Below are 17,907 nucleotides of genomic sequence, written 5' to 3'. Positions count from 1 at the left end.
GTCGCAACCCCAGAGTCAGACAAGACTGGACCTAATGGTCAGGGGTCCCTTTACCTTACTTACTTGACAGAATTTCTGATTATCAAGAAAAAGTACCCATAATCCATTGCAAGGACAGATTGAAATTTTAGGGTGCAACCCTAGTTCACACCACTCCCCAGTGGGGCTTACTGGAGCTTGGAGCACCACATTGGCAGCCCTGCTGAGCATGCTAGCTGGGAAAGAAGGTGAGGAGGCAGTCACACCAGCTTGGAGCTGGCATAGCACTTTGGCCTAGTGCTGTCAAGATCCTGAAGTTGCTCAGTCCTTAGGCCCTGCCCCTGGAGCGCCTTTTGGGGGTGTGGTGTGGTGGTCCATTTGCTGCAGGTGGGGAAGGGAGGGGGCTGTGAAATGAGTGGTTCCTACAATTTCCATAATTGGTGAGAAATGGTTTAAACTGGCTGTTATGGCACGCCGAAGCCGGCAGACGGAGCCTAGGTTCAACGGATCAGTCAAGAACAGCCGAAGTCAGGTGCCAGTACTGGGGATCAAGAGAAGCCAAATCCAGGAGCAGTCCGGGTCAGAAACCAGCAGAAGTCATGTACACAGAATCAGGAGCAGGATGAGCAGGCACAACCACACACTTCAGCACAGCAGTTGCAGGTGCTGGCAAGGGAAGCAGCCGGCCTTCCTTAAGTAGCCAGCTCGTCACCACGCCTTTTACTAGCTGCAACTGCCTCCAATTGCTCCTGCCTGCTCCTCCTCACAAGAGCCTGATTCTGGCTCAACTTCTTCCTCCTCCTGTTCTGGCGTTCCCTCTTCCCTATCTGCTTCTTCCTCTTCTGAGGAGTGTTGCCACCAGTCTTCTTCAGGTAAGAATCCCTCCATTTCTCCGGACTCTTCCGTGGTTGCTGCTTCACCTGGGGGGGGGGGGGCTTGCCACCACTCCTACTTGTCTGGTGCAACCCTGACACTGGCCATCCTGTTTGCTTAACAAAAGGGTGACATTTGATAGTAAACCATTATTTGAACCTGACCATCTTTGTCCACAATCTCATTGAGTATCCTGTACTTGACAACTAAATTTGCAAGTGTTAATCCTTAAGTCAGATACTCCTGAATGCCTTTCAGCAGGGAGTTTGACTCAGACTTGTTCCATGGTCACCAAAACTCATTATGGAAGGTCTCATGTCATATTAGAACTATGTTAATCTTATACTTATGCCATGATCTACAGAGATAAACCATATAAATTCAGATTAACACACCTCCTCACACTGTTAATTCATAGATTCATAGAACTGTGGGGTTGGAAGGGACCCTAAGAGTCATCTAATCCAACCTACAACGCAGGAATCCTTTTGCCCAGTGTTGGGCTCGAACCCATGACCCTGAGATTAGGAATCTCATGCTCTACCAACTGAGCAACTTGTTGTCGTTGTTCAGTCGTGTCCGACTCTTCGTGACACCATGGACCAGAGCACGCCAGGCACGCCTATCTTTCACTGCCTCCCGCAGTTTGGTCAAACTCATGCTAGTTGCTTCGAGAACACTGTCCAACCATCTCATCCTCTGTCGTCCCCTTCTCCTTGTGCCATCCATCTTTCCCAACATCAGGGTCTTTTCTAGGGAGTCTTCTCATGAGATGGCCAAAGTACTGGAGCCTCAACTTCAGGATCTGTCCTTCCAGTGAGCACTTAGGGCTGATTTCTTTAAGGACAGATAACTTTGATCTTTTTGCAGTCCATGGGACTCTCAAGAGTCTCCTCCAGCACCATAATTCAAAAGCATCAATTCTTCGGCGATCAGCCTTCTTTATGGTCCAGCTCTCACTTCCATACATTACTACTGGGAAAACCATAGCTTTAACTATATGGAGCTTTGTTGGCAAGGTGATGTCTCTGCTTTTTAAGATGCTGTCTAGGTTTGTCATTGCTTTCCTCCCAGGAAGCAGGCGTCTTTTAATTTCGTGACTGCTGTCACCATCTGCAGTGATCATGGAGCCCAAGAAAGTGAAATCTCTCACTGCCTCCATTTCTTCCCCTTCTATTTGCCAGGAGGTGATGGGACCAGTGGCCATGATCTTAGTTTTTTTGATGTTGAGCTTCAGACCATATTTACGCTCTCCTCTTTCACCCTCATTAAAAGGTTATTTAATTCCTCCTCACTTTCTGCCATCAACTGAGCAACTACAGGCAAACAATTCCATTTGACAATGTAAACAATGTGGACTCTGCTAGAATATTGTTATGTTTATACATTTTCCTCCAGACAGGGATAAGGATATGACAAAATCTATTGTAGACAAAAAAACCTATTGTTTTTTTAGTTCACAAACCTTCATGCCTACATGTCTCATTATAAACACAAAATGACTGGTAAGTGCCAGCGAGTGTGTATATTTATGCAGACAACTTGTATTGTTGTAAGCCAAAAGTATCAAATGTATGAGGCGGGCCTTAGCTCACCTTCAAATTTTGGTATTTCTTCAGTATGGAAGGAGTTAATTAGCTAACCTGTATATATTTACCTGAATGTATTGTTAGTCTAGAAGTATAAAAGTGCCTCTGTTAAGCCTTTCTGTATGAAACTGCTCTGTAAAGCTGTGAACTCTGATCTGCATTGCACTGGCAAATGATGACTAAGTGTCTGGAGATAACAGTAGACCTTACACAGAGAGTAACTGTCCTTGCAGAGAGGAACTGTTGTTTAGGTCAAGAGATAGGATGGCCTTGCTGGAGTGTGCATGAACCAACTCTGGCTAAATGTCATTTTGCCTTATATGTACAACAGAAATGTTTCTTATATGGACAAGAGGAAGTTTTCTGGGGTGGGAAGAGAGCCAGAGAACTGTCTATAATAACTGTCTGAAAATTGACTTTTTTGTACTGCTTAGCTGTCTGAACACAGCAAGTACCTCTGCATGCAGAATAATAAATCTTTCTCTCTGAAGCCAGCAGCCTCAGGTGTTTTTCTGCTTCCATGTTTTCCTCACCGGGCGCAACAATGGGAACCCGTAGGGGCAAATAAGGCTCTAAGTAATCCCTCTAATAATGACCTTGAGTAGTTGAGTACCTACCAGTTTGGAACAAAAAGTCAGACCTATTTAAGTATGGGTAAATATATATATTATATATACATTTAAGGCCTGATAAGGACCTGTGCCCTTCCAAATTGTTTCTGGCAATTCAGCCCATGCAAACGCTCCAGTATTTTGTCTCTTACCCCGTTGCCTGGAGCTGGAAGATTCTGAAGCAACCTCTCAGCTTGGGACTCTCCAGCTTCTTTTGGACATCCAACTCCCACCATGCCAATGGTCAGGACGGATGGGAGTTTGGAGGGGTGGGAATCTGGAAGGCCGCTATAAAATAAATACATCTTAAAACAGTTTGAGCCATGCACCACCTTTGCTGGCTACGCTGTCAAACGGGGACGGAGCCGTTACTTTTCCGTTGCCCCCCCCCCCCCAGCCCTACGCTTTTCAGTAGTCCCGTTAACTCGTTCGGCCGAGAGCCAGCAACTGCGGCACAACAGGGCTGCGTTAAGGCGCCTTCTGCAGCGCGTGGCCGTTAAACAGCCGTTTAAGGGAGTGGCGCTCGAAACGTTCGAACGCGCGAGCTCACCTCAGGCGATAACGGTCCCGCTCGAATTTCTCGAGGCGGGTTCGCAATTCGGCACAGGCGCCCCCTTTCTCCCGAGCTAAAGGGAAAGGTAAGGATTTGTTTCTGTTCTTACGGAGGGAGAGGCGGAGGCTCTTCTCCGCTAAGCCTGCCAGAGGGGCGGGACTCCTCTCCGCGAGAGTGTCTGAGGGGAAGAGGGCCGCCGTGAGGCGAGCTGCTTTTTTGCCAGGGCGGAGCCGCCGGCCTGTTGGCCCCGGAAGATCCTACGCCGGGCCACGTGGCCCGGTAGTTGGCGGTGGTAGTGGTGGCGGCGGCGGCCAGTGCTGCTGCTGCCGCCGCCGCCTACCCACCCAGGAGCGGTGGCTACTGCTGCTGCCTCGCCGGTTGCGGACGAGGAGCTGGGCCCGGAGGCCGCCGGCAGCATGGGCCCGGCGTTGGAGCGGGGCCGCCTGGCGGCGGGTCTGCTGGTGAACTTGGCGGCGTCCATCTGCATCGTGTTCCTGAACAAGTGGCTGTATGTGCGGATGGGCTTCCCCAACCTGACGCTGACGCTGGTGCACTTCGCCGTCACCTGGCTGGGGCTGTACGTGTGCCAGGCGCTGGGCATCTTCTCCCCGAAGAGCCCTGCGGCCCCGCCAGGTGCTGCCCCTGGCGCTCAGCTTCTGCGGATTCGTGGTGTTCACCAACCTGTCCCTGCAGAACAACACCATCGGCACCTACCATCCTTGCCAAGGCCATGACCACGCCGGTCATCGTCCTCATCCAGAGCGTGGCTTACGGAAAGACTTTCCCCGCCCGCATCAAGCTCACCCTGGTGAGGAGAAGGGCGGGAGCGAGAGGGCGAGGAAGGAAAGGCGGGAGGGGGCCATTGCGCACCAGCAGAGCGGCCCCGAAACCCTTTCCTCAGGCCCGGGGGGAGGGAAAGGGAAGCCAGTCGCTCTCGCTCGTCCAGGCTATCGCTGCCCTCAAACACTTTGAGCCAACTCTTAGGGGCCGAGGGGTCTTCGTCTCCCACCCAATGAAATATTTGAGCCTGCCCCCCCCCAATTTAATAGGTATTGCTATTGAAATAGTGATCATGTGATAGTGGGGTGGGGTGGGGCTTACCTGCCCCCCCATAATCTAATTCAAGTTGGCACCCCTGCGCACAAAAAAGAGCTTTGGCTTCTGAAGGGAAAGGCAGAAAAAATACCGGAAGCCTCTCCCGCCTTTTTCTTTACTAGGTTTATGAAGGCCGTTAGTTCACTCTGCACAAGCTCAGAGGCCCTTTCTTTTATTACCGCGTTTGCCCCAGGTAGGCTTGCTGCCGAATAAGGGGGCCTGGCGCAAACGGCCCTGCTCGCTGGTTCTGAGTGAAAGAATCGGTTTGCCCGTTTCTAATGCAGGGAAGTGATGTTACGTGAAGGCAAATGCCTTCTTGGTCCAGTCCTGTTAAATAAGGGGTGACCCTTCCCTTTTTCAAAAGCATGCTGGTCCTCTGAAGCTCATGGAGAAGGTGGACAGCTGAGGTTGTGAAGTATATGAGATAAGAAAGAATAGGAAGTACTGTAGTGAGTTGTCTGCATTTTCAATCCTTATATGCCGCTAAAGCACAAAACATCGGAGCAGTTTACAACACAGAAAAGATAAAAGCCATACAATAGAGGCATAAAAAAAACTAGAAAGCATATTAAGCTCCCCAATTAGGGCTGTTCCCTGATTAAATAAATCTTAATTGTTTGGGTTATAGTAAATTAATATGTGGGTTGAATTTGCATAAACTTCCATAAGAGCAAAAAATAATACCATTGAAACAAAAATTACACTTGAATTTTAGATAATATGTGTTTATTTCAGCAGATGTATCATAGCCAATATATTTGTGAGCCTGCATGTAATGCAATTGCTACAGCACTTGTGCAAAACAGTGGTCTTTTAGGCTGTTTTTTTGAAGAAAATCTTTTACCTCACCAGAAACTTGCCCAATGTACTGAGTAGGAGATGCAGTTTTAGTGGTAACGAAAGCAGTTACCACTAAAAATGCATCGCCTACTCAGAGCATTGGGCAAGTTTCATTAGCATTTACTTTTATTGGTGGTCTTTTTCTTCCATCAAATTACCGTATATATTGATACAGCATCTCTGGACGTGACGGCTGAAATTTGGACTTTGAGACTTGTAGATAAGAAAAGTTTTGTCCTGTTGAATTGTGTGGGCAGCAAATGCATAGAACATGTAATATTCTTTTCCCTTTCCTTTACAGATTCCTATTACTTTAGGTGTTTTTCTAAATTCCTATTATGATGTGAAATTTAACTTTCTTGGCATGGTATTTGCTTCCCTCGGTGTTTTAGTTACATCTCTTTATCAAGTGGTAAGTAAAAAAATGACCTTTTATCATATGCAATTTTTTGATGCAAAATAATAACTGTCTTGATGTAACACTCCTAAATCTTCTACCTTTTTATGTCTATCTCAGATGGCAGGTACTCCACTATATATTGTTGTACACTTACCACTCTTGACAACTGTAAAATATGAACAGTGGCATTGACACCAAACTATTTGTCTGCAAGCAGTAGGCAAATGTGGTATTATGTAGCTACATTATGTTGGGGTTAAATATGCAATATTTTTCAAAGTGAAATCTGGATTTAAACAAACCCACATATTAACACTTTCACGCTTAAAGTCTCATAAAACTCAGTCATGGCCATCTCTCAAACACATTGATTTAAAGGGCTACTTTTCTATGTAAAAAATAGTATGGGGAAATGTCTGAAGTTAGGTGTTATAAGTGATATATGGAGCTTATAGCCCTAAACCTACTTACTTGGGAAGAAGGCCAAATAACCAGTGGCGGAGTAAGGCTCCGCGGTACCCGGGGCGGCAAAGGAAACGCCCCGGGGGCGGGGCGTCGTGACATCACATTGTGACGTCATGACGCTCCGCCCCCAGGGCGTTTCCGGGGGTGCCGGCGCCGCTTCTGCAGCCTCTTTAAGCCGAAGAGCTCGCTTTTAAGCTCTCCGGCTCAAAAGGAGGCTGTGGAAGCGGCGATCCGATGACAGAGTGCGCCTGCGCGCGCAGGCGCACTCCGTCGTCGGGCCGTGCGCTGCCGCTCCCAGGGTGACGGAGGGAGCGGCAGCGCGTGAGAATGGTGGGAGGGGCTGCCTCTTGTCACCCCCATGTGCCGCCGTTCGCTCCGTTGCCCCAGGAGCAGCAGCACCGCACACACCGTGCGCTGCTGCTCCCGGGGGGACGGAGCCAGCGGCAGCGCGTGGGGCTGACAAGCGCCGGCCCCTCCTGCCACTCCCCACGCTGCCGGTCACCCCGGGAGCAGCAGCGCTGCACGGACGGGGTGCTCCCTCGGCCGTGCGCTGTTGCTCCTGGGGTGACGGAGGGAGCGGCAGCGCTTGGGAATGGCGGGAGGGGCTGCCGCTTGTCACCCCCATGCGCCGCCGCTCGCTCCGGTCGCCCCAGGAGCAACAGCGCACGGCCGAGGGAGCACACCATCCGTGCAGCGCTGCTGCTCCCGGGGTGACCGGCGTTGCCTGGGGAGTGGCGGGAGGGCGCCGCTTGTCGCCCCCACCCGCCGCTTGTGGCCCCTGTCGCCCCTGGGGCGTACCGCCCCCAGCGCCCCCCCCTAGCGCGCCCCTGCAAATAACCAGTGTGGGTTAACTTCTGAATAAACTGGCTAGGATTAAGAGTCCAAAAGGGGTACCAGACACAATGGGAATGAGAGAGGGGATACTTGAATTTAGGTTGCTTTTTTTTTCTAAAAGGAAGGAGTCTCTGTTCTGGTCTTGTACAGGCAACAACAATTTAGGTGCATTGAATATAAACCCTGAACAACTCCTGGATCAGGTTACCTGAGACAGACTACCCCACCATTGCCCAGTAACAGCTTTAAAATCAACAAATGGAAAACTGGTTAATCTTGTCCTGGCCTGATAGTTTGTGCTGCTGCCTGAGGTGGGTTTTTCCACTAGTGGCACCAGTGTTATAGAATACACTCTATGCTGAAATACAAGAGGTTCCATCTGTGTTAGTGTTCTGCTAACTTTTGAAGGTGCACAGGCATCCCCTTGGTCTCTTGACCCAAGACACCTGTTTTAATTGCTGTGAAGTTTTCATTGAATTATTTTCTTTTGTATTTAATTGTGTGTGTTTGTATAAATAGTTTTTATACTTTGCAAACTAATTAGAAGCCTATTTTGGCACTAAGCAAGTATATACATGAATAAATTAAAATCGGAGCCCATCCATGTTAGCAAGCTTACCGGTACTTAGAAGTCCTTATTTAGGAAGTCTTGGCCTCCAAGCACATAATCTTGATTCATATCATTGCATATGAAGAGATCTAAACAGAGAGTTTTCTGCTGTCTAAGCAGCTACAATTTTGCAGTTTCTGTGTACTGCAAGATTAAAAAAATAAATTATATGAAGTATCTTTTGTTATAACCACCAGTTTAAAATTAATGCTTGTTCACAAAGTCATTTGACTCCGTAGTTAAACATGGCATTTTTTTCTTGATGATCTAAATCTATGCTGAATCTCTCAGAAACCCAAACCGTGTGTCATTTAAGCCTGGGTAAAGGAAAACCCATTGAAGTTCCAAATGTTTCAGCTTTCCTCCCAAATTTGGCTAAATTGGACTTAGCTATCTTCTAATGTACGCATAGATTTTTGTTCATGTATATATCTACGTTACCTTTTTTGTAGAAGGCGCTAAAAGATTCCTATAACACTTAGATGTCACAGGTTATTAATGTATTTTTCTTGATTTTAGTGGGTAGGAGCGAAGCAACATGAGCTACAGGTAAACTCTATGCAGTTGCTGTACTATCAAGCTCCCATGTCTTGTGGCATGCTGTTGTGTGTCGTTCCCTTCTTTGAACCAGTATTTGGCGATGGTGGAATATTTGGTCCCTGGACACTTTCTGCTGTGGTAAGCCTTTGTTTTGCATCTGCCTTTTTTAAAAAAAAAGTTAAACTTTGAGCCTGCACATTTGAGTAGTATCTTCAGCATGACAATCCATAGTAACAGTGGTGCTCAAAGTAGAAACCGCTTAGCCAAATATAATTTCTAGAGCATCCACTTCAAATAGAGGGTGGGGGAGCGTCCCAAGCTTCGCAGAGCTACTCATGAACTCTAAAGCCCATAGGGGCCAGTGCAGCTTATACCACCCAAAATACAGGTGTAATTAAATTTACTGTATAGGAGTTGATGGAAGGGCAATAAAATAATGTTTACCCTGCCCCGGCCACAGACCTCTTGGGCAGAAGCAGTGGGGCTTGATTTACACAGAAGATATGCCAGCATATGTGCCCCTAGTGTATCTGCCTGGTTAGTATTACTCTGCCCATCTCATATTGTAATCCTATATCAATTTACTTGGAGGGAATTGTACCATATATAATGGGAGTTTACTTCTGAGTAAACATAGGATAGAACTGCATTCTGCTCTCTAGTAATAAGGCTACTAAGTTGATGGTTCTATCCTCCTTGGGAACAGGTATGTCAGACTCTTCAAAGAAAAAAAAACTTAACAAAAACTTTAAAAAAAATAAAATTAATATTCCACTTAAATTATATTTATTTATATTTATTTATTTATTTTAGGTGGTTGCCCATTCATAAGATTCTCTAGGCAGCTTGAAAAATAAATACAAGCAAACAGTAATTCAAAATACAGTACAATTCTGTAATAATAAAAATCAGTATAAAAAAATAAAACCTTCCCCAGCAGTGACATAAAACAATTGAAACTCCCAAGGTAGCTAACATCAGCATTTAAAAAACAAACTTAAAACAAAAGCTGACATGGAAGCTGTAGACAAAATCAGGAACAGGAAATGGGTGAAGTACTGGTACATTCTAATAGAGGAGCCTTAAGTCTCTTAGAACAAAAAGATCTTTAACTTGCACCCCCCATGGGAGGCTCATCAGGTATCTTCATTACATATCTTTAGGCGCCAGGTCTTTGGCTGATTAACATTATTGCCTTTTAAGTGTTTGTGGGAGGGGGGTTATTGGTTTTTCTTTGATTATGTATTCTCATTTTGTATTTTTATGTTGTGAACAGCCCTGTGATCTTCAAATGAAGGGCAATACACAAATTTAAATAATAATATTCCCTCACACAGGGAACACAACGGATCTCCTGAGGCAGGGAGTTTCATAGGCTAGGTGCCTTAATAGAGAAAGTCCTTTCACAGGTTCCAGTAGGAATATGCTTTCAAATAAAGTCCATCCGTACAATGTATATGCCAACAACATAAGAATCCATTATGTTAATGTGGAATTATTGGGAGTGAACAAATGGCATTGGGGCTTCTGGCCCAATCAAGGCCCAAACGTGTCTGCCAGGGTCAGAGAGAATTCATGCTTCCTGTAGTAACTGTTCAATCCACTTCCAGAAAGAACACTGCTTTGCAAACTAGTATGGGTTTTGTTCATTTACAATCCATATTTGCTTATGTGATTGTGAATTTGCTATACTGTATTATGTCGTACAGCTGTTCAAATGTTTTAATGTAGCGATGTCTTGAAACATGTTGCAGTGCTCATGTTTTGTTTTGTTTTGTTTTGTTTTGTGTGTCACTTACCCACAGTTTATGGTGCTGCTGTCTGGAATCATAGCCTTTATGGTGAACTTATCTATTTACTGGATCATTGGGAATACTTCACCAGTCACGTATCCTTTTCTCTTTTTTGGTCCTATTTCTCACTTTCAGTTGAAAAAAAAATATTTATTCAGTATTCACACTGGTATATTTAATAAAGAAATTAGGGTGCCAGCCAACTAATAATGAACATGTTTTGTTCTGATTACAAGACTGCAAAAATGCAGTGGCTTGTAACCCACGGTCCTGCTACTTCAGCTATGGTGGGGGAATGTAACTGTTACTCTACCCTCTCCTGTCTGTACCCCTCACTGGTCACAAAAGTTGCTATGGGGAATCCTCCAACCCACCAGCCATAAGAAGGCTTTTTATACCAGGTCAGACTATTGGCCCATGTAAGTCCAGCATTGTCTGTTCTGACTGGCAGCATCCTCCAGTATTTCAGACTGGTCCCCCCAGCTCTGCTGCTTGAGATCCATTTTAACTGGAGGCAGAAGTGGCCAGCATGATGGAACAGTCTGATTTATAGGTAAAAACCAACCCCTTAAATTGTGCCCAGAAAGCAGTTGCATTGAATTCTACTAGCACATTTTTTCAGTGCTCAGGTGCTTGGATATGCATTTATCATTTCATAGTAATTAAACAGTTTGTAGATAATGATCTGCTATACATATAGCATAAAAGTGTTGATTATAGTAGCTGAGATGTAGCTAAAAACCCAAAAAGCAGCTAGAGGGGGAGAGGAAAGGGTGAAGAAAGATCTGTGAGTGGAGGGGAGCCCCTTTCCCATTCTTTGGACCCCCTGGGAAACTCGCCAAACTGCTGTAGCTGGAACTGAGTGTGGAGAGTGCAGCTGAATGGGACACTGCTGTGGGCAACCTGAGGAAGTCCCATCCACCTTGGACCTGCCCATAAAAGAAAGTCTAGAGTGAGAGATTAGGGTGATGTTTGCTGTTTTCAGAAACTCTTCTTCTTGTGAAACTTTTGTGGGTGAGCTGAGTTTGTCTGGACCCTGAGTAAAAACTCAGGCTTGTTTAAGTTGCCTGTTGTTGTTTCAGTGTGCTGTACACCACTTACAAATATTTTTGATCTATTAAGAGGTATAGAAACAAAATAATCAGAAGTTGGGTTAAGCAAGTGATGGGGATACCTAGGGAGCAGGCATGGGCTGCAACCTTGTGCACTTTTAGGCTGTTTATTAAGCCTATTGACTGCAGTAGGGTTTAAGCAGCCAAACTTGCCACAGGATTGTATCCACTTACAATTAAGTGGATAAATGAACTTGGAAGTTTTACATTTGACAAGTATATGCTCCTTAACAGATCTGCATAGCTATAATATGTTCGGACACTTCAAATTCTGCATCACCCTCATGGGAGGGTACCTCTTATTTAAGGACCCTTTATCAATTAATCAAGGCCTTGGGATTACATGCACATTGTTTGGAATTTTAGCTTATACCCACTTCAAACTTAGTGAGCAAGAAGAGGGCAAGAGCAAGCTGGTTCAGCGTCCATAGAACAAGTACTGATATGAATGGTTAATGAGTCCTTTTAATATGCATTAGTTTTGAAACAAGCAAAATAAGGAAATAGATGCGCCCTGTTGCTGTTAAGGAAGTGCATTTCTGTTGTTTTTATATAAAGGATCAGTTTTTAAAAAACCAAGCACTACAAAAACTCAGCTTCTACAATCTTGGCCTATGGTGTTTTTTCTATTCTATTAAGTGATTTCTATATTTAAAAATATGGTTCATAATTAAAGTGGCAATTCTAAGAGAACTCAACTATTTCATACCAAATGGACTCATCAAGTTAGATGTGACATTAATTGCCAAAGGAATTCATTCTGCCCTTTTGATTATGTCAGTATTACCATTTCTAGAAAGGAAGCTGTCTGCTGATAATGTGAAGTCAAATGAACGTTGTATCTTCTTGATCTGGTAAAGAATGGAAAATCAAAATTTGTTTTTTCTTGTATTCTTTATTTTTTGAATGAAATATTGTATAACATAATCATGCATAATTTATTTTTAACAATCCAATAGAAAGCATTTGTTTCTGAGAATTACATTTTCTTCATTTACAGTTAAGCAAAATTACGGTATTCTAGTATTATTAAGACACCTAAAACAGTCTGATCCTTTGCAGCATGATCAGATTTCTAAACTCTTAAAAAAATGTAACTGGCTGCAGGGCTGGCTCCTGTAATCTGAAATGCTTTTCTTCATGGCCACCTTTAATGTCCCAAATTTTTTCATAGAAGAGGGCAGATTCCTTGGGCCAGTATGGATATAGTATTACCTGTTCCTGAACTGAGCTTGTGTACTTCTCCCAAGTTTGTGTAATGCCCCCCTATCCATCCCCAAGCTTTAAGCATGATTAAGAATTGCATCTGTACCAGGGTTAACCATGCCTAATGCCAAGCAGCATTTGGTAAATAACCATGATTTTAATCAGTTTCAGTTTTTGGGTTTCAACTGCTGGTTAAGATTAACCCAGGGTAAAGTTAACAATGTTGACAATTAAGCAGTAGGAGGATTTGCTTGGGGGGGGAGCTAGTAGGGTGGCACTTAAGATCCTACAGGTCCCTTTACATAATTAAGGGATTCAATCTGCTCCAGCCTCTTATAATGGAACTACACGGGGTTAAACAGGAAGATGGGGATGCTTCCAGACTTTTGCAGATTATGTCTTAACTGACAAACAAAGATTTCTGCAAAATTTTAAAGTCAGGTGGTAAAGCACTCCAGGAGGGGGGAAATTTATGGAAAGGAAAATAAAGCATCCATAGTAGTTAGTTGCTGTCTAAACCAAACTACATTTTTTATATACCGTAACCATTTAATAAAATGTCTGAGCAGTAAGTTCATATTTTTCAATATGCCAGCAGAGCTGTTCACTTATGGAACAATAAAATATGATGTTACACTTAATAAAAAAGAAACAGACTAATTTCTGTCCAAAGGTCCTTGCAATCTATCTGAATAGCCTGGTCATTTGTTACTTCATACAAGGAATAACTCCATAGAAGGAACAAGCCCCAGGGGTTGCTGCATGCCTTTGTTCCACTGTTATGAATAGCTGCTAGTTCTGATAAAAAGACTGAAGCTGTAAGCCTGAGATGTAAAACTAGAAGACTCTGATTCCAAAAAGAAATTTGCTTTGAAAGGGTGTATAGTTTTTGCCTCACAAGCTACAAAGTTCATTTGATAAATACATTAAAATGCTGTTTGTTGGTTTGTTTGAAAAAAATGCCTTGTATGATCAAAAGCAGAACTTCATATGCTGCCTGTATTTTATTTCTGTCTATGTAGTTTTAGGAAGATATGAGCAAGAACAAATAACAGAATCCTGCAACTCCTGTAAAATGAACTGTATACTAATTTCTTTTGCTAAAGGTGTCCCTTCACAACTACCGGTATGTGGCAGATCTTAGATCCCAAATTCTTTCAGTGATTTGAGCAATACAATGTAGAAACAACCACCTCAGAAAAGGGCCAGTGTTCAATGATTATTCAGTTCTCAAATGTTTTGGTTGTGTTTGTAACCCAAACCCTTTAGTAGCCTAATATACCGGGGGGGGGGGGTTTCCTGTATTTTGCTAGACCATTTCATTTCATGTCCAACAGCTTTAGATACTTGACAAAATTAGTTACTTTCTTAAATATCTGTAATTAGCGTTAAAAATAGGCTGCAGAAAAATATGTTCAGAACAGCATGAACTTGAAGTGCGTATTCCAATGTATGCACTGACAAAACAATTTTGCACTAATTTTGTGCTGTGCACAAGCTTTTCTGAAAGATAAATACCACAAGGATCTGTTTAATTAAAAACAAAAGACTAATTCAGATGCCTTTACAGTATAAAGACACAAAGTAGCCTCTATCAACGTGGATTCAAGAGGTATAATGTTCCTGCAAGTCAATTCTATGTCTGAAAAGGTAGCATAAAATGGTTACACTCTCTTTCTCATTCAGCTGTAACATGGTTTGAAGTTGTAGGATATTACTGTAAACACAGTGTACAATAAGAATGTATAAGGTACAAATGGCACTGAACGCTGGAGTTGGTCTTCTCAGTGGCAGAAAATGTAAATGAAATGCACAAACTATTTAAGGACCCAAATGTACGCATTCTGTAGTGAGAATGAAGAGAGGTTTTATTTAAATTCTTGGTTTTGCTGATTGAATAAAACAGTTCTTAATTATTAGCCTTGCCTAAGGACTTTCTTTGAAGCAGTATAATTTGTCTCCCTTTTAAGATTTAAGAGCTATGGCTATGGTGGTGGTGCTGTTAAGGTCTTATATATTATTATAATAATTGTTCGTAAGTGTACCAAGCAAACATGTACATGAATGTATGGGCCACATGTCTGAAGCAGCACCATTTTGACTCCCAGCTGACCAAGTATTTCTCTGCAAGGAGAGAAGACTATAGGAAAAGCTTCCCAATTCTCTTTGGGACTTATACCTCCCTGTAAATACAGTCTGGCAAGTATCTGTTAAGCTGAGCACGCTATCAATACAGTGGTGCCACGCAAGATGAAATTAATTCGTTCTGCGAGTGCTGTCGTACAGCAGAAATTTCGTCTTGCGAAGCACAGTTGGAAGAAGCGCGGTTTGACGGGGGAATCGCAAAGCGTTTTTGTTTTGCGAGTCGCGGCCATAGGGAAATTCGTCTTGTGAGTCACCCTTTCGTTAGCGAATGCCTTTCGCCTTGCGAGTTTTTCGTCTAGCGAGGCATTTCTCTTGCGAGGTACCACTGTATGCGTAAGAGATTCAGGAACTAAGTATTCACCATCTCAAAGGAATGGGGCTACCCAGGAAAGGCAATCAGGTATGGCATTATCATATAAACTGGCAGGCAGGAGAAAATCAACCTGTTGGAGACTGCCTTTTTCTGTGATGTAGGTATGATGTATCGGGGGGGGGTCTTGGGTTACACTCCTTCTGTGACATGTTTATCATGTTTCTGGGGGTGTCTTGAACGACAGTGTGGGCAATTCCAAATATCTATATAAAGGGAGGCGCTCCTTTGTGGGGCAAACACCCTGTTGTAACAGCCTTAATAAAGATCAAGCTTACTAGCTGCTTTGCTTCTAAATATTCTCTGGTTGGCCCCTGTTATTTACTCCTACCAATGGAGAACCAGCAAAGGACGCTACAAGGGCTCTTGTGTACCCCATAAGGGAATAAGGGCAGATTTTTTTTTTATTACAGTGCTTTCATTTAAGAGAACAGTATTGTTAAAGGTTGCTGCCCCTACAATGCAAAACTAATATTACGTGCACTTCTGCAATTCTATATCTGATGTTCCCATATATATTTTTCATAATCATAGAATGAGAAGTGAGTCATATGCTCACTTTGCCATAAACAGATTTCTAACCATTCCACTAGTGCAAAATTGACATGTCTTTCCAATCTTTATCAAAACTGTTGTACATCTCAGCTCTGTACTGCACTTTCTTTGGTTGAACGTTAACTATAAATAGTAGAGGCACTACGCTTTCCTGTTGAATCAGATCTCTGTCTTACAGACACACAGGCCTCTTTCATAAAAACAGAAGCAACCTACATTCCTTAATGTCTTACTGCCTGGTGCAAATGTTTAGAATGTATGAGGCAGAAAATACACTTAAGGCACATTGCACATTTTCCCTGTTGAAAATTACGAAATGATTCATGGCCACAAATAGTGTTAAATGCCCTCTGAGCTGTCCTGAGGTTATGAAGCTTAGACTTCCAAAGACGGAGATGATTACCTCTCCTGTTGCTATGTCCAGCTAACTTCATTATTCTCTTTCCTTCACTGCTGGGTATTGTGAAAGGTGAGTTAGTGTGTATTTCCCAGGTTAGAGAGTGGATTGGAGGAGTGGTTCAATGAGGTATAAAAACAGTAAGCATGGGGAGCGAGGTGGTGAAATGAGTCGTGGGGAAATCTCTGGAATTTGCTTCAGAAATTAAGAATTAGGGAACTAAATCCCCATCTAACATGGGTCAAAGCCCATGATGGGTTGTGAATCCAAGTGAATTGAGCCTGATGTTATAAGACACAATAAATATTTGGAATCCGATCTCAGTAGAAATGACATGATTTCACACACAATTAAATATGTGGTACTTTTCCACTATTTTACCTTACCTACTTGATGCACTTATTAGAACAGAGCGTGCTCCTAATGTATCTTACGTTTATGTCTTCAGCTTTGTTCGGGAAATTTGTCTAGACTTTCTTCATGGATCCCTTGTGAAACTCAGCTGTTTAATCAACCTTGCCAGTAACTTGTTTCGTTAATAATAATAATATAATAATAATTTATTTATACCCCAGCCACTCTAGGCGGCTTCCAACAAAAATTACCTAATTTTCGTGCACTCTGGTTTCTGTCATGGTATTCCATTGCGCCAGAAGCGGTTTAGTCATGACCCGGAAAGCTGTCTGTGGACAAACACTGGCTCCCTTGGCCTGAAAGTGAGATGAGCACCACAACCCCATAGTCGCCTCTGACTGGACTTAACCATCCAGGGGTCCTTTGCCTCTTACTTTTTTACTCGCAAACAATACCTTTGCCCCCTATTGCTATCCTTTTGCCTGTACAAACAGTTGAAAATTGCACAATCCATTATGCATGACATTGACTCAAGAGTTTGCATGGGTTATGCTTGGGTACTGTGTGCACTTAGGGCAACACTAAAGCAAGCACACTGGGTCACCATGGTGGTTTTCCACTGGAGGTAGTCCAAAATGAGTGTTCATTATGTTACAAGCAACTTTAGTAGTTGTAGTGGTAACTTTTGTCTAGGACTTCAATAGAATTGGTGGGTAACTGCTTAAGTAATTACCATTTCTCTCTCAATTCACTGACTTTATTTTCATGTCTTGTTTCTACAAGAAGCCAATGTGTTCAGAAAGCTAACTTCCTCATTGACAACATGACTGCTGGGGTTTTTTTAAAAGCAAAAACATCTTAATAATTTCTGAAATGCCGTTTAGCCTGGTGTGTGACTTAGCTGGGACAGCACTTTTTTTTTTGAAGACCTTGTGACTCCTTTCACAAGCTATAGCCTTCAGCATTCTGTTTGCAGAAGCAATATAATTTGTTGCCCCCCTTCCAACTTCCTCCTTTAAAATCCTATTTCAAAAGTAAGCTAGTTTTTCCAACTTGATAAAATCTGAAGGGCTGCTTGGGGAAAGGGCAGAGGTTAGAAGAACACTTGCCCATAGTTGAGACTGGCTCAATGGGTCAGAATAGACAGTATAGATAGACATTTAAATTTCCCACCCTGGAGTCCAAGACCACCCCCAGAAACATCATGGTTACATCATGAAAGGGGAGGTCTGGTGGCAGTAATCTGAGCATCCTGGACCCTGCCCCCTGCCTCCTCTTGCCCTCCACCTAGTTCTGTTTCAGTGTATCTGAAGAAGTGTGCATGCACACGAAAGCTCATACCAAGAACAAACTTAGTTGGTCTCTAAGGTGCTACTGGAAGGATTTTTTAATTTTTTATTTTGTTACCACCCATCAAGTGAAACAAAAGAGATATTTACATTTCCCTGTTTCCCAGCCAAGTTAATCACAGTCTTTTGTCATCATCTGGGTTCGATATTTCTGGAATGGCTACCTGTCTGGCACTCAGGTATCAGAATGCCAGGGATTATCACTCAGGCAGAGGGCTGCTGAGTAGCTGGAGGGGC

The 17,907-nt window shown here is 43.4% G+C and overlaps 1 protein-coding gene across 1 annotated transcript; it reads left to right on the top strand.

Annotated features, from left to right (window-relative positions):
- Positions 1–3,905: 3,905 nt before the first annotated feature.
- SLC35E3 (solute carrier family 35 member E3) lies at positions 3,906–14,419 on the top strand. The gene is given in 7 exon segments (XM_033161872.1): positions 3,906–4,222; positions 4,224–4,322; positions 4,324–4,413; positions 5,842–5,952; positions 8,369–8,527; positions 10,195–10,277; positions 11,539–14,419. Coding segments are annotated over 7 exon segments (930 nt in total). The 5' UTR covers positions 3,906–4,021; the 3' UTR covers positions 11,726–14,419.
- The last annotated feature ends 3,488 nt before the right edge of the window (positions 14,420–17,907 follow it).

This window comes from Lacerta agilis, chromosome 10 (assembly GCF_009819535.1).
Source record: "Lacerta agilis isolate rLacAgi1 chromosome 10, rLacAgi1.pri, whole genome shotgun sequence".
Classification (NCBI taxonomy): Eukaryota; Metazoa; Chordata; class Lepidosauria; order Squamata; family Lacertidae; genus Lacerta; species Lacerta agilis.
Note: the sequence above shows the minus strand (reverse complement) of the source record. Positions and strands in the feature narration are given on the sequence as shown.